Below are 23,433 nucleotides of genomic sequence, written 5' to 3' on the forward strand. Positions count from 1 at the left end.
GTCCATAAAAAGTGTCATCTGAAGGAGTGCAAGCCACAAGGTAACAATTAGAAAAGAAAATGAAAGAATTACATACGTAAAATGATTAATGATGGTTAAAGGAAAAAAGTTATTAGCTAAAGGGCTTAGTTGATTAAGGATCTAGCAGACAATTTACACCTTAGTGCCAAACCAAAGTCTAATGTCATTGGATTAAATAACCTACTGACCAAGATTTAATTTTAGAAGCATGATTAGCACAGAAAAAACCTCACTAAGCTAACTTCATCTTTGTAGGAAAGAAAATATTACTGCAGCAGGGTACGGCTGCATACACACTTGGTACCTCTGAGGTACAACAATAAGTTAGAGAACGTATTTGGCTATGCGAAACGCTTACCCAGTGCGTACACGGAAGTACCATGCAAAGAACCAATCCCCAATACCCAATACGTACCTAGTAGGGGCAAAACATGTGTTTGAATTACCCATGCTAAATAGGTCGCAGACAGGGCCAGAGGGTCCCCCCGTCCCCTCAACTTCTCTCTCTGTTCAGCTCACTCCTATGGAGAATCCAATCTTTTTGGGTTTTCCCCCAAAAGAAAACATCTTGCAGGCACAAGTTTTGTGTGCCTATGTGGTTCCCTTGTACATCACGGGCTTACATTTAACATCCGGGCTCCACATATAGACCCCAAGCTTGTATTTGCTGAGTTGGGTGAATTTTGCAATTTTGTCCACTTTTGTTTATAAATCATCTCTATAATTAAAGGCGTTAAATGAGTTGTGTGAGGCCAATGTGGCAAAGATTAGTCAATTGAGCCAATGGAGTAATGAGTCTTTGTCCCACCCATTTGCAAATAAAGCATTGATTCCTCTCTTCTTTCATACAAGGATACACATGCTCTATAAAACAGTGTTACTGTAATTTGTAAGCTAAGCCCAGTGGTAAGCACCATGGACTCTCTTGCATTTGACTGGGTTCAAACCTTACTAACTACAACTAATAGTTCTGACTTTTGCTGAGCAAAAAAAAAAAGAACTTGTAAGCTAAGTAGACATATGGATTATTATTATTATTTTTTGATAAGTAAATAAATATATTAGAAATAAGGCATTAAGGGAATGCCACCAGTGTATACAAAAAGAGGCCACACGACAAAAAGGCCCTATACACTTTCATGTGAAAGGAAAAGCTCAAGCCAATCTAAGAATTGGTCAAGAGACGGATAACAATCTCTATTGTCCCAACTATACAAGCTATTCACCACAAAACTTTTGATACTATGCAACGATTTTTCGACTCCTTCGAAACATCTAGAATTTTTTTCCCGCCATATGATCCACATCAAACAAAGAGAAATCAAATTCCAAACCCGCTTCCTCTTCTTTCCCACTTTAGCACCTTTCCAAGCAATTAGGAGTTCCATCACATTTCTCGATTAAGCCCACCGAATCCCAAACCAAGAAATCACCGTGGTCCAAAGCTCCTATGCCACCGGGCAATGAATAAGGAGATGATCAACCGTCTCCGCATCCCTTTTGCACATACAACACCAATTGACAATAGTAATCCGCCTTCGGATTAAGTTGTCAATGGTAAGAATTTTACTTTGAGCCGCACACCACACAAAAAAGCTTTCCTTTAATGGTGCCATCGTCTTCCAAATTGCTTGCCAAGGAAAGGAAGGATTACCCCTCCCACAAAGAGATTGATAGTAGGATTTCACATGAAAAGAACCATCTTTTGATAAATTCCACCGCACCTCATCCTCCCCTTCTCCTATCCTTCTAATATCATACACTCTAGAAATCAAAGCCAACCAATCCTCTTCCTCCCATACATTAACATCCCTACGCAAACGGATGTCCCAAACTATAACTCCTTGAAAATGAAGATAATCAAAAAAGCTAGCTTCCTTGTCACAAGCCAACATAAAAAATACTTGGGAACGCTTCCCACAAACTCACTTCCCCACACCACACATGCTCCCAAAACAAAACCCTTTTCCTAACACCTACCACCAAATAAGTAATTTTTTTAAAAGCATCCCACCCATTCATTATTCCCCTCCAAAACGCCACCCCATAAGGCAAACGCACTTGCAAAGATGACCAATCCCCCCATTCGCAGCTACTACCTTCCTCCACCATCTCTCTCTTTCACACGCAAATCTCCAAAGCCGTATGCCCAACAAAGCTTGATTGAACAACTTTAACTTCCTCACACCCAAACCTCCCTCTCTAATGGGTGCACAGACTATGTCCCAATCAACAAGATGGTATTTGAATTCCTCCCCCACCCCTCCCCACAAAAAATCTCTTTGAATCTTTTCTAATCTCTTTGCCACCGACATTGGAATAACAAACAAAGACATAAAGTAAGTAGGCAAACTTGAAAGCGTGCTTTTCATTAAAGTAAGTCTACCACCTTTAGGGATAAATTGACGTTTCCAACTCGCCAATCTCCTTTGGAATCTTTCAATTATTGTATGTTCTTTTGCAGGAGATACTCAGTTTCAAGCGAAGGGGACAGCCATGGGCACAAGCCCACCAGGCCACCTCCTAGGGGCCCGAGTTTTGGGGCCCGAAATAGGACTCCCAATTCGGTAGATTTTGTAAATATTAGTTACTCCAAATTTATGACAGATTGCTAAACATAGCTCAGTAGTATAATGAGGCCCATGCCTAGCACCTTGATGCTCTTTCGTCTAGGTTTTGAACCTTCTTGTCTCCCCTTTTTTTTGGTACAGAATCTTGTATTAAGAAACAACCCAAAGAGAGAGGGGGGCAACCCTCTTACAAAATAACCAGGCCACTTAAGGCCAAACAACCAAAACAAAATAGACTATCTGAAGTCAAAACAGCAAAAAGAAACAGCTCCATGACCGGCTAAGCTAAGCGCAACTAGCCTTGGCAAAAATAGCAGGATTGAGCCCCAAAGCCACATAGCAGTCTTGGTTCTCAGCAGATACAGGCACATTCCTCCATGAACTCACCCCAGCCTTGATCTCATCCCAAATACATTTCACCAGAGCAGAATGGTCCATACCATGTTGTCTAAACATACGGCTATTTCTCTCTTTCCAAACTGCATAAACAGTGGCAGCAATGCAGAGTTTGTAGACAGAAAACTTCAATAATTTCCCCTTACAGTGCTGACTGCCCCATTGAATCTCAGATACAAGGTCCCAAGAAGTCAAGCCTAGGCCTCAAAATGACTTTATCTTTTTACACACCTGGGAAACATACACACAGTCAAAGAGCACATGGTGATGCGTTTCCACACCACCAGAGCATAGAACACAACTTCTATCATTAATTATGCCCCAATTAGGCAAGCAATCTTTAGTGGATAATCTGCCCAACACAGCAATCCACAACATAACAGACCACCTAGGAACTTGATGCTTATGCCAAACCATCTTGTACCAAGATACCTCTGGAGCCTTTGTCCTTAAAGCTTCCCAAGCAGACTTAGCACTATATGAACCATTGGGAGTAAGAGTCCATATAACTCTATCAGCCCTGTCATCATGAGGAATCAAACTAGGATCAGTACCAGCACAAATAACAGCCATAACACCATTCCTTTCTCTAGGCCATCTCCATCCTCCATTGTGAATGATGGAGCAAACTCTGGCACTAAGGGATGTGCCCAAATTGTAAACAACATTATCTTATCTCCAAACATCTGAAACAAAGGCCCTAGAGTATGCTAATTGTCCAGCCACAGAAAAGTGGATTGACCATCACCAATATCAGACTTGATGAACTTGATCCCATCCCCCAAAAATTTTCCTTAAAAGTCCATGAAGAGTCAGCTGGCAGCTTCATGGACCATAAACAATGATCCTTTATTACATAGGAATGAATCCATTTGACCCAAAGAATATCCTCGTTTTTACTCAAGGCCCATAAATGTCTCATCATTGAGGCTCCGTTCCATTCCTTAAGCCTTCTAAAACCTAATCCACCCTCCTTGTTAGACCAGAACTGCACTCTCTTCAACATTCTTGTCTCCCCTTGTTTAGGTAGTAGTGGTACTTGACATTAAAATCAAATCTTTCTGGTTTCTAGTACAGGAGTTTCGGACTGGAAATCCCAAAAAACCAGTGTGTGCACAATGCCAATACACCAAGGCACTAACTTCATTACCAATTGGCATAAACAATCATATATCAAATCCTGAAGTTCCTCCTCATAGTACAACTTTATAATTTTTGCGTGGTGGTTCTTTTTTACAAAAATAAACCGTTAGAAATCTTTAATCCAATGAAGAACCTAAATTACTGAATAAAAATACTTCCCATGACGTTTTAATGAATCACTTGACTATTAATATCCACTACTAAACTGATTCAATTTAAATTGAAGCTAGAAAACATATTATCGTGGAACATTGTAGTAACGGTTTTTAAACTATATCACTATATTGTATTCATATTTATTGATAAAGTTACATAAGGGGCCTTTTTTTTTGCCTATGGCCCCCCAAACCTCAGGGTCAGCCTTGTCAAGTGAACACAGTTTGATATGTATGCTTCCCCCCTTCCCAACAAGAAAGCATTAGTGATTTGCCTACAACCCTAGTCCCAGGAGGCTTTAAAGTCTATTGCGTAATATAGTATAATTAAGCTATATTATAGGGTATTTTCTCATTATATGGACTAAACGTAGGATGCATCATAGAATGTATTCCTTATTGTAGGACATCATAAAATCATTAAAGAAAATTTAATTTTGCTCCTTATGGTTTGGCCTCGGAGTAGTTTAATCCCAAATGTTCAAAATTAGGCATGTTACCTTTTTTTGGTTTTGGACTGGTAGAGCTTGTTGCACATTGGTTAATTATAATCTCAAAAACTATTATATGAGCCTGAGCGGCCACTCCACTCATTGTCAATTGGTTTTGAGTTGGATGTTTTAACATGGTATGAGAGCTAGTCTTTTGGAGGCTTTTGGACAAGACTTTCTTGATTGATTGTCCTGTTGTTTTTGCTTTAAGCGCACCTTGTTTCGTTGTTTGTTGTGATTCCTATGTCATGGATCTGTTTTTTACCTCTCCACATGAGGAACTGGGGTCGCACGTGCAAGGGAGTTTTAGAGCTTGTCCTACATTGGTTAATTATAACCTCCATAACTAGTATATAAGCCTGGGCGGCTTCTCTCCAATTGGTTTGAGTTGGATACTTTAAAACATCGACTAAAGTGCAATGCTAACTCTCTTATACAAACATAATTAAAATGACCTTAATACCTCACTCCAAAATTTCTTCTCTTCGCTCTCTTTTTTGGGTATTCTCTTTCTCCTTCTGTGCAGACCACAACTAACCACCGTAGGAGGTGGTGGCGAGGGAAATGGTGGCAGTTAAGGTAGTTGGGACCACAAGAATTGGGGGATGATTGGGGGGGGGGGGGGGGGGGGGTGGAGGTAGGGGGTGGATAGAGTGGCAACAGACGGCATAGGGGATTGCGGCAACGACAAATGAGGTCTCTAGATGGCCGACACCGCTGCTGCTCCACTTATCCTTTTGTAGGGTTAGGTTTTTTGGTTTTTTTCATATTCAGTAGGCAAATATGAAGAAAATGTATATGAGTGCCGTTTTGCATTGCCAATTGGCTTTGAGCTTTTTGTTTTTGCATGTAAACTCTCAGATAGGCATTTTGTATGATAGTTTTGCCAATACGGACGGAAATCATACGACATTGACTCGAAGCGTAAGATGGCCAAAACCATGAAGGGGCAAAGTGAGCTTTTTCCAGATGCTAAGAGCATCCACAATGTAATAATCAAAACCAAAAGGTAGCTAAAGTTAGCAATGTGTGCTAAAAAAAGTGCTGACTTTGTAATAACCAAACTTAGCAACCTCTTAGCAATTCATCAAATTTTGGCCTTTGGATAATCAAAACTAGCAATCTTTTGCCAATAACCAAATTTATTGGACTCCACATCTTCTCAATCAAGTACACCTATCATGGGAGAGTAAAACTCATTCTCCATGAAGGAAATGGTTTATTGGTAGGTGAAACTCACTCTCCACTTTGGCAAGTGGTTGTGCATTTAACAATATTGATCACTTTATGAATCTTAACAAATGCTCGCCACTTTCACTTATTTTACCAGAATGCCATCCAATGTAGATCATTAGATTGAGAAGAAAAAAATTAACCGTTAGATTTAAATTTTTGCCAACCCATTTTGATTATGGGCAAAAAGTAAACAATGTGGGACTTGACATTATTAACTTTAACAACCACTAAATGGATAATCAAAAGATGATGTGACAATTTTTGGCTATCCAATTTTGATTATTACATTGTGGACGCTCTAAGTGCCTGATATGCTTCAGACAATAGAGATTTTGCAATAGGGACCTAACCACCTCAGCCTAGGGGCCAATATAAATTTTGCCCAACATTTAGGAGTAAACTTTACGATCTACTAAACGTTGAAATAATGTAAACTTGTCTTGTTCTTTTGGAATATGGTCTGCCCTTTATTGTTCCATTTCCTTAGAGTCAAAATGTTACAATTTCCTTTTTCAGTTGGATGTTAGATTCTAAAATTATGATCCAACCACTCAAATCAAATGAAAATCTATGCAATAGAAGTTCCTTTACTGTTTCATGCCCGTATATATGTGACTTGCTATAGGGAAGAAAATTATATCAAAAGTTATTGCTCAGAACCTTGGTGAGAAGGAAAGGTTATGGTTTTTGGGGGACCTAAGCATAGTTGTGGGAAACCTTGTGTGCTGCAGGCAGGAGTATCCGGCTCTTTGACAGAGCCTGCCCAAGTGCCAAGGGATATTGATATTTCTCCTGGACAACCTTTGCAATCCAATCAACCCTCTGGCAGCCCTGGTGTTATTGGTCGTAGAAGCATTTCAGATCTTGGCGCAATTGGTGATAACATTGGTGGATCATCTGCAAATTCTGGTGGAATGCGTGACCAAGTACACAATTTGCAGATGCTTGAGGCTGCTTTCAACAAACTTCCTCAACCCAAAGACTCTGAACATGCAAAGAGCTATATTTCGGTAAGGAAGCCTCTTGTTCTACTCTTTGTTGCATCAGAAGAGTTGGGGAAAGTTATTTTGTAATTTTTCTAGTTTCTTTTGGCTTCCTACAGATGAACCCTGCAGTGACTCCTCCTAGCTATCCTCAAGTACAGGCACCTATTGTCAATAATCCTGCATTCTGGGAACGACTGGGAGCTGAAAATAATGGCATTGATACCTTGTTTTTTGCATTTTATTATCAGCAGGTAGTTTGAACTTCTATCAACTTTTTTTTTTTCATTCTGCAACATAATGTCGGTGGCAATGTTATCTTGATTGTGTTCTAAAGTCAACCAACCCTCTTCTGCAGAATACTTATCATCAATATTTGGCTGCAAAAGAGTTGAAGAAGCTATCGTGGAGATATCATAGGAAATACAATACATGGTTTCAACGGCATGAGGAGCCAAAAGTCACCACTGATGAGTATGAGCAGGGGATATATGTATACTTCGATTACCATATCAACAACGGTGATACGCAACGTGGATGGTATGCTTACTCAACTATGCTGCTCTATTCTATGTTGTGCGGTACTTAATATTGTCCGAGTTCCGAGTTTGAGTTCGATTGGTTTTCCGGGTGGGAAATAGCCTATTAGGATTGTTCCAGGTTGAACAGGATAGGAACATGGTGCACAACATGCTCTAAAGTTTGGTACAAGGGTTTCATTTGGGATTTCTATAAGCCGGTTTTTTGGATTCTCACTGAAGAAGCCAAGCTGTTTGGGATGGCTTATATCATTTTTCTTTTGGGTTTTGAGAAAGGCTGAACAGATCCAAAAGAAAGGATGGAGCTGTTTTAGTTTTATCTTTTTCTTTTTTGCTAAAAGAAGGAAAACAGGGAGCTTCGATGGGCCTTGCATGTCTTTGTGTGTGAGAACCTTTGGACTAGGTCTGTCAATAAACCGGATCCGACAAATTCGAATCCGATAAGACTCAAATCCGATAATGGCAATCCGAATCCGAAAAATTCGGATCCGATCCGAAAATCCAAATCCGATCCGAAAACTTTTTTACTTAAAAAAATTTAGTTTTTCAAAAAATATTAAAAAAATAAAAATAAAAATACTTCTTAAACATTTTTTTTTCCGTAAAAATTTACAGTTTTTTTTTTAAAATTAAAAAAATAAAATTTCGGATCAGATTGATAACGGATTTAATCTGATCCGTCCCGAACCCAACCCGTATTTTGATTACCGGATTCGGATTATCGGATCGACGTCAGATTAGGGTCGGATTTTTCATATCAGATCCGAATCAGATCCGGTTCATTGACAGACCTACTTTGGACTATGGGAGGAATAGTGTGATAGAACCTGTTTGTAAATTCTTTTGTATAATCTTCTTGTTCTTTTCTTCTTTCTTTTTTTTTAAATCATGTGGAAACCCTAAAACCAGGCCTCCTTGCCAAGTTATCTGTTCAACATATGGTTTGCCTTTACCCCCAACTTGAAGATGTTCACCTAAAACTTCTAAAATGGTTGAGCTTGTTTTTTCTGTTGGCAACCAGATTGTCCTGTACAGTGCCTGAGGATTAGTTATATTTTTTAGAAGGCGTTTTTATATGGTTAAAATAGGGTGTTATGGTGTATAATTTCCTGAAAGCGAAAGCACCTTTTATGATTGGTTGGAATGACTTCTGGCTATTCTAATGTACATCCAGGTGCCAAAAAATCAAGACTGAATTCACTTTCGAGTACAACTATCTTGAAGACGAACTTGTTGCATAGAAAATGTACAGAACCCTCTACACTGACGATCATATGTTACCTTCCAGCTGTTAGTGCCGATGCTGACAGACTCAAAACTTCCTTATAGTCAACTAAGTTTTGAATGAATTTTCAACTTGAAAAGCCATTTATGAAAGGCCGTCTACATTCTTGGCATTTTATTTGTTTTTTCCCTATCCTGATGAAGGATAAATCATTAAATCCATCTTGTCCTTTGTATTTCTAATTCCCCGTGACATTGTCTTTTTCCTGCAATATCATACTGACAAATCGTATATCGACTTGAAATCTGCTACTACTATGTTTTTAAGTCATGAAGTGCACAATTACATGACATCTATTCTAAATACATAAGGGAGAGCACCAGTTTAGCGTCTCCCGTTTTTGAAGCCCGTCACAAAAGTAATTTTCATGATTGCCCCTCTAAAAATTACTCGTATGTATTTATGACTATTTTAAACTTGTCATTGAATATTTAATAGGGGCAAAATAGTAATCAATTTAAAATCACCTATCATAACTGCCACCCCACTATTTCCAGTTCCACACATACCACCCAGTGCCCACCTTCTAGTACTCCCACAAAATGGATTGAGAAATGCCATGATACATGAAAAAGATAATATGAAAGTGTCCACAAAAGATAATGGACGGTTCGAATTCACACTCGCTCGAGTGTGAATTCGAGCCGTCCATTCTCTAACATGGACATTTTTATAGTATTTTGAGAGCACTAGTTTAGTGTCTTCCATTTTTTAAGCCCCGTCACAAAAGTAATTTTTACGATTGTCCCTTTGAAAATTATATATTTATGTCTATTTTTAACTTGCCATTGAATAATTAATAGGAGCAAAATAGTAATCAATTTAAAATTACCTATCACAACCAGCACCCCACTATTTCTAGTTCCACACATCCCCACCCAGTGCCCACCTTCTAGTACTCCCTATGAATGTATGGCTTTCCTTTTTCCTTTTCCTCTCTTTCTTTAGGGACAAAATGGATTGAGAAATGCCATGAGACTTGAAAAAGAAAATACGAAACATAATGGACTGCTAAAATTCACACTTGAGCCAGTATAAATCCGAATCGTTCATTCTCTAAGAGCATCTGGATTAGGCTCATTTCTTCTCCTGTAAAACTATATCAGCCTCTTTTGTTGCTCGGTTAAAGAAACAAATGCTAGAATTCCTCGGCTCTTGTAAAGAGAAACTGTTCATAGGCTCTTTTGTGGCACAACTTCCTTCTCAAGCACTAAAAACAAAAGTACTAGATTATTGAATTTTAAAAATCTCAAAATATAATGGGTTTGACGTTTAGAGCAATATTTCTTCCGTTCCAAATTGTTGGTTCTATGCAAAAATACTGCAATTTTTAGATTAAAAAATAAAGTACTTCCGTGCATAATTTTTAAAATTATTTGACACCCAATTTGAGATCTAAGATAGTTTTTTTACTCGGTTTCAAGAAACTTGAAAAATTATGTACGTAAGTACTTTGTTTTTTTATCCAAAAATTAAACGTCTATTCATATGGGACCAATAATTTGGACCGAATGGAGTAAAATATGACTCGGCAAAATAATAAAGGTAACTTTTTAAATTATGATTTTACTTAAATTTGTTAAGGCTGATATGAAATGCTTTTCAAATATAGCCATTGCAAAAATATAGTCACAATAGAGTACTATTACTTTTGAGAAGAAATAAAAATAAATAGCATTTTAATATTATATTGAAAGAAGAAAATAATATATTAATAAGTCATAAGTTAAAATAAAGAGTTTAATGCAGTATGCATTTTAAAAGTGACTATTTAAAGTAATAAAGTGTCATTTTAAAAGGTAATTTGGACATTCGGAAATGGGAAGTTGCCAATGAAATACTGTCAGTCTGTCACGAGAACCACGTATGGATCACGTGACGGGGAAGACGATTTCAACGCGAAGTATCCTCGGCTTGGCGAGGAGTGGACCGTGGTTTTCATTTCCTCGGATTTCACAATCGCCGATCTCATTCTCTCCTTCCAGGCGTCCAATTTCCAGATTCCGACCAATTCTATCGCCGTCAGTCCGCTTCTGACGTCGGTCGTTATACTTTCTCACCTCCCTCTAATAAGGTATATCCTCTCTTTCTCGCTCTATATTAGTATGTATATCATAGCATATGTGCTTGTGTTGCTGTGTTCTCTTCTTGTTTTCAAATGAACAAAAGAAGTCATCTGCAACTCTAAACAAATTGAGGTTGTTGTATCCTTTCCGATCTTATTTCACCCGTCCAAATCTGGAAAGACAACAGTGTTTACTAGTTGAGTACTTGAGAGTGATGATTCTATTTAGGGTACCGTTACATTAAACAAAAAATGAGAAGAACATAAAAAACAAGGGAAAGGTTAATAAGAATTAAGCATTTGGGAGAGTAATTTATGCCTATTGCTTACAGTAAAAGTTTTTTTTAAAGATTGATGAATGACTAGTCATTCAAAATCAAATGTTTTTATGCCTATCGCTTACACGTGTTACTCATAGGCTATGGTCCCTAATTAAATACTCCGTATATTACACCAAGGTGATTATCAGAATTTCAAACATCCAATGGAACGTTTAATTTGAGACTATGCAGGGCAAGAGTCGTGCAGCGGTTTCATAGACAACACTTCTAAACAAGACTCGATTCTGACTTTGTCTTTTTTCAGCACTTTACTCGAAATATTTCAGTTTTGGTAACTAGAAGGAAATTCTACAAAATCAGAAGGTGCCTTACTTTCTTATTGCTTTCTTATCGCATAATTTTTTCTTTCGTTTATGTGGCAACAGCTGTTCAATTGAAGTAACATACAAACTTTATCTAGCTAATAACTTCAGTTTAAGTTTCCAAGCTTCTAACTATGCTTCTGGTGTGTAACTTTATGGTTTGGGCGTGACAGGGAATCTTTCTAAACTTACTACGCAATCCAAGATTATGGTACGGGCCAGAGATGCCTGTTGGGAACACTGTATCCTTGTCGATGCAACTAAACAGAAGGTGAAGTGTAATTATTGTCAGCGGGAGTTCAGTGGAGGAGTTTATCGCATGAAGTTTCATTTAGCTCAAATTAGAAACAAAGACATAGTACCCTGTCCGGAAGTCCCAGATGACGTGAGGGACCATATACAGATTCTACTGAGCACGCCCAAGAAACAAAAAATCTCTAAGAAACAAAAGGTAGATCAGGCAGCCAATGGTCAGCAAAACAGCTCATCTGTTAGTGGTGGGGTCCTTCCCAACCCTGTCTCGAGTGGGCAGCGTGGTAGTTCTTGTCCGTCTTTGTTATTCCTACGTTCTTCTCCAATTCCACGGCCAGCTGTAGATGATGCTCAAAATCAAAAGAAGGACGATGCTGATAAGAAGATTGCTGCATTTTTCTTTTACAATTCGATTCCTTTTGCTGCTGCCACATCTATTTATTATCAGGAAATGATGGATGCTGTGGCGGGTTGTGGGGCAGGCTACATAGCACCCAGTTGTGAAAAGTTGAGTTCTACGCTCTTAGAAAAAGTAAAGGGGGATATAAATGCATATTGTGAGAAATTAAGAAACGAATGGAAGGAAACAGGTTGTACGATCTTGTGTGATTGCTGGTCCGATGGTAGGACTAAATCACTAGTTGTTTTTTCAGCTACATGCCCTAAAGGTACATTATTTCTAAAGTCCGTCGATACATCTGGCCATGCGGACGATGGTCATTACTTGTTTGAGTTGCTTGAGTTAGTAGTTTTGGATGTTGGTGTAGAAAATGTTGTTCAAGTAATTACAGATAGTTCTCCTAGCTGTGTTTTCGCTGGAAGGCTTCTTACAACAAAGTACTCTTCATTGTTCTGGTCTCCATGTGCTTCGCATTGTATTAACAAAATGTTGGAAGATTTCCGCAAACAAGAGTGGGTGAGTGCAGTCTTGGAAGAAGCAAATATTATCACAGGATACCTGCATAGTCATTCGGGGATTCTAAGTATGATGAGAAAGTTCACAGGTGGAAGGGACTTAATTAGACCTAAAATGCCTAAGCTCGTTGCTGATTTCCTCTCCTTGAGATCTATTGTGATCCAGGAGGATAATTTGAAACACATGTTTTCTCATCCAGAGTGGTTGTCTTCTTCTTACAGTAGATCTCCCGATGCGCAAGCTATTAAGTCCTTGTTGTGTTTGGATAGATTTTGGAAGTCTGCACATGAAGCTGTTAGTGTTTCTGAGCCACTAGTGAAGATTCTAAGGATTGTAGATGGGGATATGCCTGCGATTGGCTATATATTTGAGGGAATGGATAGGGCAAAGCTCAACACCAAAGCATTCTATAAGGGTATTGAAGAAAAATATGTTCCTGTTTGGGATATAATCGATAGGAGATGGAATATGCAGCTTCACTCACCATTACACGCAGCAGCAGCATTCTTGAATCCCTCTATTTTCTTTAGTCTAAACTTTAAAGTTGATTCAAGATTGAGGAACGGGTTTCAAGAAGCCATGATGAAAATAGCTACCGAGGATACAGACAAGATAGAAATAACCAAAGAGCATCCTTTCTATATAAATGCTAAAGGTGCTCTTGGAACTGATTTCGCAGTCATGGGAAGGACATTGAATGCCCCAGGTATGTATGTTAGCTTACATTTATTTCCAACTCACTTTGTATTAGATTAGGCCATTAGGCACATTCTTTTCTTCGGTATGGATGTCATCTACATATGCTATACCATATGCTAACCACAAGTAGTTCACGTATCGCCCTCTAAATATTCATGAAAAGAAACATAAAAAATCCACTTCGTTGCTCTTTATACTCTCCTAAGAAAGTCTGATGTAAATGGTGAACTTTTCCGACATTTCTCCCTTATCAGTAGGTTTGCTAAATGAGCCAAACAGCTTGAGCTTTGCTCGACTTTTGGCTTGTTCAAACTCGTTCAAACAAAGTATAAGCCAAGCTCATTCACTTTGTAATGTTTGTTTACAATCAAACCCGGCAAAAGCCAAACGCACCAATACAGGAGAACGTCAACACAGGTGTTGGGGATAGACCTACCCCAACGGCTAGATGGTAAGACCCCGCGCCCCTTAACTATAGCTTCGCAGTGACACCCTTGATTGAATGTATAGGATAGGTGAGAGGTGGTGACACACAACTACCAATCCTAAAAGACCCTTCCCGGGTAGCAAGCTAGTTAGGAAAGAAGTCACGAGGGTTCATTTAAATTAGAGGTTCCGTTTTTTTTCTTTTGCCGGAGGAATTTTGATAGATACAGTTGGATAAAAACACCATAGATCATAACATAAAAATGCATTGTCTAAGAATCCATAGTTTCATTTTTTATTCCAGTCTCCTTATAGCTTCCTTGTCCTAAGTACAAGATATAGATAAATCGGCAACATAACAACATTCTCGTTGCACTTGACAACTTTTTTGTTATGAAATATATTTTCTTATTGAAAAAAAAGAAAAGAAAAATGCAAATAAACAAATTAAGTTACAGGTTCAACAACCCTTGACGCACTAGAGTATATAACCAACCCACCCTTCTTTATAACCTATTCACATTAGTGAAGCGGCTGGAAGGGAAGTTCACATTTGTGAGACCTTAGTCGGGATGCATATGGGAGTCAACCTATGAACACGGAAGAGCATGGTACCTGTTGGTGTTAAAGGGAGAACTGCGAGGAGCCAACCCTAGTATGAGAGGACTGGGTTGGGCCAACTTATGGTGTATCGGTGGTTATGCCAATAGCAGTGTCCCTGTCTTTCTTTCAATTGGGCAAGACGTTGCTAATGCTTGACTTCACTGTGAAGCAGCTATCAAGCTAATAGAAGGTGGGCAGGGATTGTTGTCATGCTTTTAGCTGAGTGCTTTCCTTGCTTGGCGCTTTCCGAAAACGACCAAGGTAGGGATTTCAATGGTACCCAGATTAGTCACCATTTTTCTCTACAACAACGAGAATAAGATTTTATTTGTAATATATAGTTTTGTTGGTTGGTTAATTGGTAATGGCAGTGTCCCTATTCATTCTGGCTTGTCTACTTCTGTTCTAGGTCCAATCCCTTAAAGTAGTTACCTTTGGTACAAGCCAAGCTTGATCATATGAGTGTTGGGCTTGATAGGCCCGTGAACATGGAGTCATTCCATAAATATTGCAAAGATACAGTAAATCAATAAATATCAATAAATATTGCAAAGATACATTAAATCAATAAATATGTGGGATCTTCCCTTCCATTTACATCTTTTCACCAATCACCGGTACATTTTCAATACTTTTGCATCCAGTTTGGAAACTTCTTAAGTGAGATATAGAAAGTAGGGCTTCATCAAACCCCTTAAAAATCTTCCATGGAACGTCATGAGCTTAAGCTTAGGCTTGATAGCTCAAAATTTCACGAGCTTAAACTTAGGCTTGAAAGCTCAAGATTGACTTCCCTATTTCATGAGCCAAGCGAAGCTTATCACAATCACAAAACTTCAAATGTGGGAGGATCCTGAACAATTGATCTTCAAAAATTCTCAAGGTCGAGCCGAGCTTGAACACGTGTAGCAAGGAGTTGAGCCAAGCTTGAACAATATTGTGTGCTTATTTGGCTCGATTAGCACCCCACTTATCGGATCATTAATCTTTTTCATAAAGTATGTAGATCTTTCAAAAGAAAAACAGTACACAATTCAAATAGTACTTCCTTATTAGCCAATAAATCATGTTGATTTTGAAAACTTAATATATAACTTCTTTGGCACACCAAAAATAATCAAGTTTAGTATCTTCAATACTGTATTTACTACCGAGTAAGTTCTCAATTGTTTTTTATCGGCTCGAGTAAGTTCTCAATTGGTTAAAAGAAAAATGACTTTTCAAATCACTCAACATATGTAGCTCATTTTATTGGCCATTTTTTTTTAAAAATTTGTCATACGATTATAGATAATTTATGAATCCCGTGAATCGTACGGATGTGGCTTGTGTTAGGATGAAGGTATAGAAAGAAGCCTGTGACTTAGTTCTACACTAAGAACACTATGATCTGAGTAGAACGTGCATACCATACAAACATGCCAACTTGGTGATTTCAGAAAAATGCTGGACACGACATTTCAAAATTAATGAAAGAAACCTTGCATCATTTGTGAAAAACTTGTTCCATCAATCCATGCGGCATAAATTATGTACTTTGTGTTGGGGAGTGTCCGGCAAGTGCATCTTTTCAAAAGTGTTTGTGCTTCTTGGACCAAGACACACATCAACTAGAAAGATTGAACAAGGTCTGATATATATTGCCATGAAGTAGTACTCAAAGGATCATTAAACTGCAATTTATACCCGAAGATAAATGTGTCCAATGAGGAATATGGATTACCGATGACATGCCCTTTTGAATTCACTCTGGTTTTATGCTACATATCGGGAGCAGGAAGGTGGGTGTTTTTTCTCCATCCGCTCTTCTTTCTCAGATTTAATTATCAATGTTTATTGCTACTTCCTGAGAAACTTCACTTATTTGTGATTCTGCGTACTTAGGTGATTGGTGGGCTGGGTATGGTTATGAAATCCCGACACTGCAGAGGGCTGCCATACGGTTACTGAGTCAACCTTGTAGTTCTCACTGGTGTAGATGGAACTGGGGCAGTTTCGAGAGCATACATACAAAGAAACACAACACTCCCGAGCTGGATAAATTAAGTGACCTGGTTTTTGTGCACTGCAATCTCTGGTTACAGGCAATGGTTAGAAGTAGAGATGGGAAATCTAAGCCCATTGTTTTTGATGAAATAGATGTTAGCGCTGACTGGCCCACTGAATCTGAATCTTTTTCTCCTCTTTTGGATGACTCTTGGTTGGATAATCCTCCGCCCCTTGAATGCAGAGGTAGTCCTTGAACTTGTGATTTACTTTGATAAAGGGGTAATTTCTACCCTTAATTGCTTGATTTTGTATGAAACTTCAGTAGGTATATGCATAGGCACATTTCATTTTGGAGAGTACTTTTTTTGGCAGGCAAGATAATTGTAAATGGGATTCAAGCCTATGTTTCTGCTGAAAATGTGATTCAATCATGAAATGTTGTGGCAGAAAATTGGATTTTTTTTTTTTTTTTTTATCAGCGCAGAAAATTGAATTTGACCCCTATTTTTGACTGTACAGTAATTTCCCGGAATTTCCCATTAGGATACAGGATACTGCGATACTAGTATTTCCTGTAACAGAAAGGACCACAATTTAGCTTCTTCCGATTTGAAAGACTACTACATAATGCATAACATAAGACAATAATTGTAATTGTAAACTAGTAGGTTTGGGAGTGTGAGCTTTTCATGGCATACAGTGCTGGCCGACATTTGGGTTGCCCAAATCTGAGCTCAAGTTTAGTTGCTCATTTACTATTAAGTCATAAAAAATAAAAAGATATACAAAAAACAAGAAATACGGTTACATTATTGTACTTTTAACTTGAATTACATCAAAAAAATGAAAATCAAAACACAACGCCAGTTATAGTGGTTTAGTGGTTTATGATTAGCATGATCCGATTCATAAAAAACAATTTCTCTTTGCAGTTTTTAAAGCAAAATCTTCAATTAAGTTATCATACTTTAACTTATTCAAGTACTCATTTTCAATTGAGCTCATCGCCAATCCACTTAATCTCTTGCGTGACATAAGTAGTCCTAAGGTAAGTTTTTATCAACTTCAACTTTGAAAAGCTACTCTCCGCCAAAATAACTGTGAGCGGTATAATTAACAAAATTCGAGAAACAACCCATACCATTTGGATACTACCATATTTCCAATAAGACCTTATAAAATCAAATGCTATCAATCGATTTTGTTACTTCCTTGGGCCTAACTAAATACATTAGGTGGCCCGCTTAAATAAACACCTATCAGTACGCTCTCGTCCCTCTACTGTAACTTGAAGTTTAATCGGTCCCATCATCTGCCGTCTTGTTCGATTATGGACTAGCCACAGATTAGTCAGAACCTCAGCTGTTTTTTGTACATTGCCAAAGGCAAAGGAAGATAAACTAGGTTTGTGGACGGACGGACGGACCTGTGGATCAGTATCTTTCTTTTGAAGTTAGGCAGTGGGCATCAAGACGACTGAGCCCTGCCTGCCTACCTGGGAATGGATACATTCTATCTTGGGCAAACTTTAGTTAGACCGCAGTTGCTTTGTCGATGTACGGTAGTGGATGTAGGATTGACGCCCTGAACCCAAATACATGTATATATGCTTGCTGGTCCTCGTTTTCTTCTTCTTCTTTTGAGATTGCATTGCCTCGTGCTAAGTACTCACCATTCATTTTTATTTTTTTTTCAAAATGATAGGAATTGTATTAATGAGAAAACAACCGAATCTATCAAAGTTGGATATCGTCCCATGAGGAGTAAATAATCAAACAAGAGGCTTAGCTATTTAAGATCACCTACTAGAGCCTCGCGACCAGGCTTAATTTGCTAGCTAATCGGCCATGACTGACCTTCAAACAGATATAGCAACACAAACCCTCAACTGCGGCAAAGACATTCAAAAGAACACCAGAAACCTCACACAAGGGAGGGAAAACTCTCATAAAAGGGAGAGAACCAAACCAATAAAATCCAAAATAAACGAAACCAAAATAGAAACAGGAAAATAAAATTAAAAAACCAGTTGAGGATGCTGTCGACGAAAGCCGCCGCACCGAATCCATTGGCTTTTTCACCAGATGAGTAAAGCCAAGCCATCACATTTTCAAATCTTCACCAGATCTGCCCCAATAAGGCCGGACACGCAAACGAAGGAAGGAGGCGGAGGGTGGAGAAGGAGGGGAGGCGGAGGGTGGAGAAGGAGGGGAGGCGCAAGTGGAGCACGACAATGCTAGGAGGTGAAAAAGAGGGAGGCCGGAGGAAGGGGGAGGTGTAGATGAGGAGTGTGGCGCCCCCCCCCCCCAAAAAAAAAAAAAAAAAAAAAAACCTAAAATGAGAAAAGTTCAGAGAGAGGGGCACTCACACACCATTCATTTCATGTAGGCAATGAATGCAAGTTAGAAATGGGACAATTGATGTAATGTAATACTCCCTCCGTCCCTAAATAAGTGTACGGCGCGCAAAACTAAGCTTTACAAAACATGCATATTTTTATTAAAAAATTTAATTTTTTTTCACAATCTAATAGAACTCATTGCTATATATCTATCGATTTGTGAAAAAAATTAATTTTTTTATCAAGACAAATGCATCTTTTTAAAGACCTAGTTTTGCGCGCCGAACACTTATTTAGAGACGAAGGGAGTAACAAATTGAGATTTAATTCTTTTTGCCGGCGCTGGAAACTGTGAATTTTTCACCGTCGCCTATTATGAACCCCATCATGCGTTTATTGTTATAAGTCGAATTGTTCATCTTGTAAGACCCATAGTGTAGTATATTTATGCAAAAAATCAACTTGATTGCATATCGATAGATCAATCAAAAGTTGAACTTTAGTTTATAAAATGGACGGTTTGATCCTGTCAAGTTGAAATGTCCATGACCATTCGTTGTAAACCAAAATTTAAATTTTGACACACCTATCGATGTCTGGTGAAACTGATTTTTTGAATGAAAATACTACTCTGCAAGCCTTACAAAATGAACAGTTCAGAGCGGCAATTAATTAACGCACTGTAGAGCCCAAAATAATGATAGTGGAAAACTCATAGTTTCCGTCGCCGATAGAAGGAATTTAATCTCAAATAAATATCATTTTACTATAGCCTAGGGTAACTAGTTGCATATTACATGGACACACACTCAAGATGATTTGATACACGTGTGATTTTTTTTGTTCGACAGTTAAAGTGTTCGAGCCAGTTTACGGCCACCTCAACTAATTTCTTATTCGGTCCGATTAAAGGTAGGTCATTCACGTCAGGACAAGAAAATTCACGAGAAATTGGAGTACTTCATTCATTGCGGCTTGACCTCAAGAATTGAACCATAATCAATTTTGTGTGGAGCAAACCCACCACCAATCGGACTAACCCTGGAAGCTGATACACATTTGAATTTTCATATGTTACTACTTTGTTTTTGAACGGCCATATGTTACTGCTGCTTCCATGCCCTTGCTTCTATAGGCTTCGCACTGAACGTGACATTTTTTTCCTTTGAAAGAAAAAGGGAGATTGTGTGTAATTTTGGTACTTAAATGGAGTAATTATGTAACGCGCGCACTCGTATTTAGATGAATGATGATGGCAATGGAAGATGGGCATTATAAATTGGTGGCTATGAGGAGGTCATCGGGTCCCTATATATATGATTAGGGGGCAGCCATAAAGCTTACGAATTTTGGACCGCACGGTTTCTTGCCATGAAAACCACACACATAATATAAGCGAATGGATTAGGGAAATGATTTTGCTACTCTATTTTTTGTTAACGCCACTTCCTTACAAGTGTATTTTTGCATCAAAAATAAACTTATAGGAGAATAACGTTAACAAAAAAAGGAGTGACAAAATCAACAGCCGCGCGATGAATTAATATGAGGCAATATATTAAAGCCAAAGAGAGCGCCAGGAACAAGGCAAAAAGGCCGAGTTGCATGCAATCGCGATGTGGCAAAGGAAAGCAGCTGTTTTAATGGTCTAAGGTCATCCACAGTGGTATAATCAAATGCCAATTGTTTTAAAGTTAACAATGTTGTTGCAAAAGATCGCTCACAATGGTATAATCAAACTTAGCAACATCCTTAGAAATAATCAAATTTTAGGCTTTGGATAACCAAAATTAGCAACATTTTTCAATAATCAAAATTTGTGAACCCTACACCACATAAGTTAACTAATTTCAAAATTTGTATACACACGTGTTTCAAGTGGTATTTTCTTTTTCTCTTCTTCGCCTACTCTTTTTTTTTTGATAAAAAAAATAAAATTGAAGAATAAAATTTTTATGTAGCTAAGTTTCTTCGCCTACTCTATGTCTTTTTCACTTCACCCACAAACTATTTCTCTTTCTTTTCCTTCAGAAGTGAAACTCATATCTCTTGATCATCTACAATTCAACTCATCGTTGCTGGATAAAGGTGTTTCACTCACCGATTTGTTTTTCTCAAAATTAAGAAAGATAATCGATATATTTTAACCCATAACAAACGTAAATGGAGGGAAGTGAATGACGGAAAATAGAGGGGGATAGAGAGTGAAATTATAGTGAACCTCATATTTTGGTTATTGACTAGAAGTGACCATAGTGAAGCTTAACATTATTAAGCTTAAAAACCTTTTAAGTGAATAATTAAAAACTGATGTGTTAACTTTTGATTATCCTTTTTTGATTATACCACTGTGGATGGCCTAATAAGTTTCTGTCCAAATAGTCCACTATGCGCGCATGTGTCCCCTTATATATTAGTATAGGTCCATCCAAGCTTTATTTTACTACGATTGATGGAGTATCGTTAGAACCTCACATTTCGGTGGAATTGACGAGTTAGGGGGTGTTCCGGTTTTTGGAAAAAAGAATTTTTTGAAAAAGAAGCCAATTTCAAACTCAAAAATTATGTGTTTATGCAAATAATTTTCCTACCAATATGGATCTTGTTTGATAGATCTCATTAAGATCTTTTAAACGGTGCAAAAAATTTTGAAAAATATTTTTCATTTTCATTATATTTGAGTTTGAAATTTCTTTCGTTAGAAAAAAAAAAAAAACTTTATGTAAAAGTGGATAGTTAGGCAAAAGATTAACAAATCGAGTAGCCCTTGATAGGAATTTGATGAATATGCACTAATCATTCCATTTTTATTTACTTTTTATTGAATAGGAAGTAATCATTTAATTTTAGGCAAATGATAATGTCAAATTTTTTTTTGTTCCTGTCAAAATTCTTTTTGTTCCTGCCAAAACTCAAACTTTATCTTTTTTTGCATGACTTAATTGCCCTTCTACTACACCACTGATTTTACCAAAATTCCCCTCGAAATCGTACAAGTGCAAAGCAACTGTCTCCGGCAACCACCTGCCACCGCCTCCCCTGACCCCGCACCACCAGCGTCACCTCTTGGCTCCCCAACAGCCCTGTCCACCACCCAAACCCCCAAAAAACAATAATCAAATTGACCCGTATAGCTAGCATTCAATTACACCCACTAAACCGCAGATTCAACACCTAGAACTCTCCATCCAGCCTTCAACAACCACAACTCAGCCTTTCAAATGCAGTGAAGATGTTTATTGATTCAGTTCAATGTTTCAATCTGTAAACTAAATTTGTATTCACTGCTTAACTTGATCGACATTGGGGAGATACTATTAAATTGCAACTCGGCCATGGTTTTGTTTATTAAAGAAATAGAGCAATAGATTTGTTGGGGAATACAAAGAGAAACTCAAAGCCAAGCTCTGTAAGCATCCCCTCTCTCTCAGTTCAAGCTCTGATAGGTTTAGAGTAGGAGACTCGAACAGAACGACAAAATAATCCTATGTATTTTGTGTGGGCGTCGGTCATTGCCTCGGTAATCTAGCCGAAACCTATTAACCGAGATCTCATATCGGCACGGCCTATAGGATTGTACTGGCGGACAGTGTATATCCTTCTATTTACTCGCTTAGCATCAAGTCTCCTGTTGACACTTCGATTAATTACCGAAGTGTGCATTCCGTTAAGATCTCTTTAAAGAATGTAGCATAGCAGGAGGAGACCAAGAGCGACACGTGGCGGAAAAAATCATCTGGGTCAGGTCTGGCCATGTGCTCCGTAACTGTCTTATCCAATCCGTCATCTGTGATGTCATCCGAGGCGGTTACCCGAGCGTATCCTTCACGCGCTAGCTTGGAAGCCAAGCAAACCTAGGTCTATAAATACAAGGGGATACTCATCTTTGAGAGGTATGCCGTTCTTTCCTAACCCTAGACCTAAACCTCTCTCCTTACATCTAACTCGATCGTCGGAGGGTCACTGGGTTATACTAGCCCTAGTGACTTGTTGCAGGTTCAGAGGCAGGTGAACGGAGCAACGGAAGAGGAGTACTAATCCAGGTCAAGGTCCCTCCAAATCGAACCCCTACATATTTGAAGGGGCACTTTGGTAAAGCAAATGGTATAGTGGAGGACAATTAAGTTATGTAATGAAAAAGTTTTGACAGAAACAAAAATGATTTTGACAGGAACAAAAAAAGTTTTGGCATTATCAACACCCTAATTTAATCTTTTTTCAATGTGCATGATATCATGCATAAGTTGTAACTATCAATATCCAAAGATGTGATTTTCAAGAACAATCAACTCGAAAGAGAAGTGCTACAATACACACCCCTTATTTGGGTGTGTATTATATGCACCCTTATTAAAATACACCAAAATGCAATGAATCCCAAAATGTTACGAATTTTTAGTATAAAAGTTACGATACGAAATAAAATGTTATGAATGACCGGTCCTACAAGTAATTTTTTATGAGGTGGCACAATGTGAACCACACAATAGGTGCATATGGTACAAACCTTAAAGGGATGTGTATTGAAGATTTTCCCCTCGAGAAATTATAATATATATATATATATATGTATATATATGTATGAACAGTTTCTATCGGTGAACTCTGAAGAAATTTCACATTCCTTCATGATAGAGTTTGCACATGCTACAAGTGCTCCCGTCAAAATAGTTCTTCCAT

At 38.2% G+C, this 23,433-nt stretch overlaps 2 protein-coding genes across 3 annotated transcripts in view; both read left to right on the forward strand.

Annotated features, from left to right (window-relative positions):
- LOC131319286 (uncharacterized) overlaps positions 1-9,063 on the forward strand; it is a 29,950-nt gene extending 20,887 nt beyond the window's left edge. For both annotated transcript variants that reach the window (XM_058349473.1, XM_058349474.1), the window contains exons 13-16: positions 6,744-7,022; positions 7,115-7,249; positions 7,354-7,535; positions 8,709-9,063. In XM_058349473.1, coding sequence (XP_058205456.1) covers positions 6,744-7,022; positions 7,115-7,249; positions 7,354-7,535; positions 8,709-8,775 — 663 coding nt within the window. In that variant the 3' untranslated portion in view covers positions 8,776-9,063. The remainder of the gene's footprint in view (positions 1-6,743; positions 7,023-7,114; positions 7,250-7,353; positions 7,536-8,708) is intronic.
- A 1,580-nt stretch (positions 9,064-10,643) lies between these two features.
- Positions 10,644-16,863, forward strand: LOC131319288 (uncharacterized). The gene is made up of 3 exons (XM_058349475.1): positions 10,644-10,893; positions 11,701-13,401; positions 16,308-16,863. Exons 2-3 carry the CDS (start codon positions 11,736-11,738, stop codon positions 16,664-16,666), a joined length of 2,025 nt encoding a protein of 674 aa, XP_058205458.1. The 5' UTR covers positions 10,644-10,893; positions 11,701-11,735; the 3' UTR covers positions 16,667-16,863.
- The last annotated feature ends 6,570 nt before the right edge of the window (positions 16,864-23,433 follow it).

Source organism: Rhododendron vialii, chromosome 3a (genome assembly GCF_030253575.1).
Source record: "Rhododendron vialii isolate Sample 1 chromosome 3a, ASM3025357v1".
Taxonomy (NCBI): domain Eukaryota; kingdom Viridiplantae; phylum Streptophyta; class Magnoliopsida; order Ericales; family Ericaceae; genus Rhododendron; species Rhododendron vialii.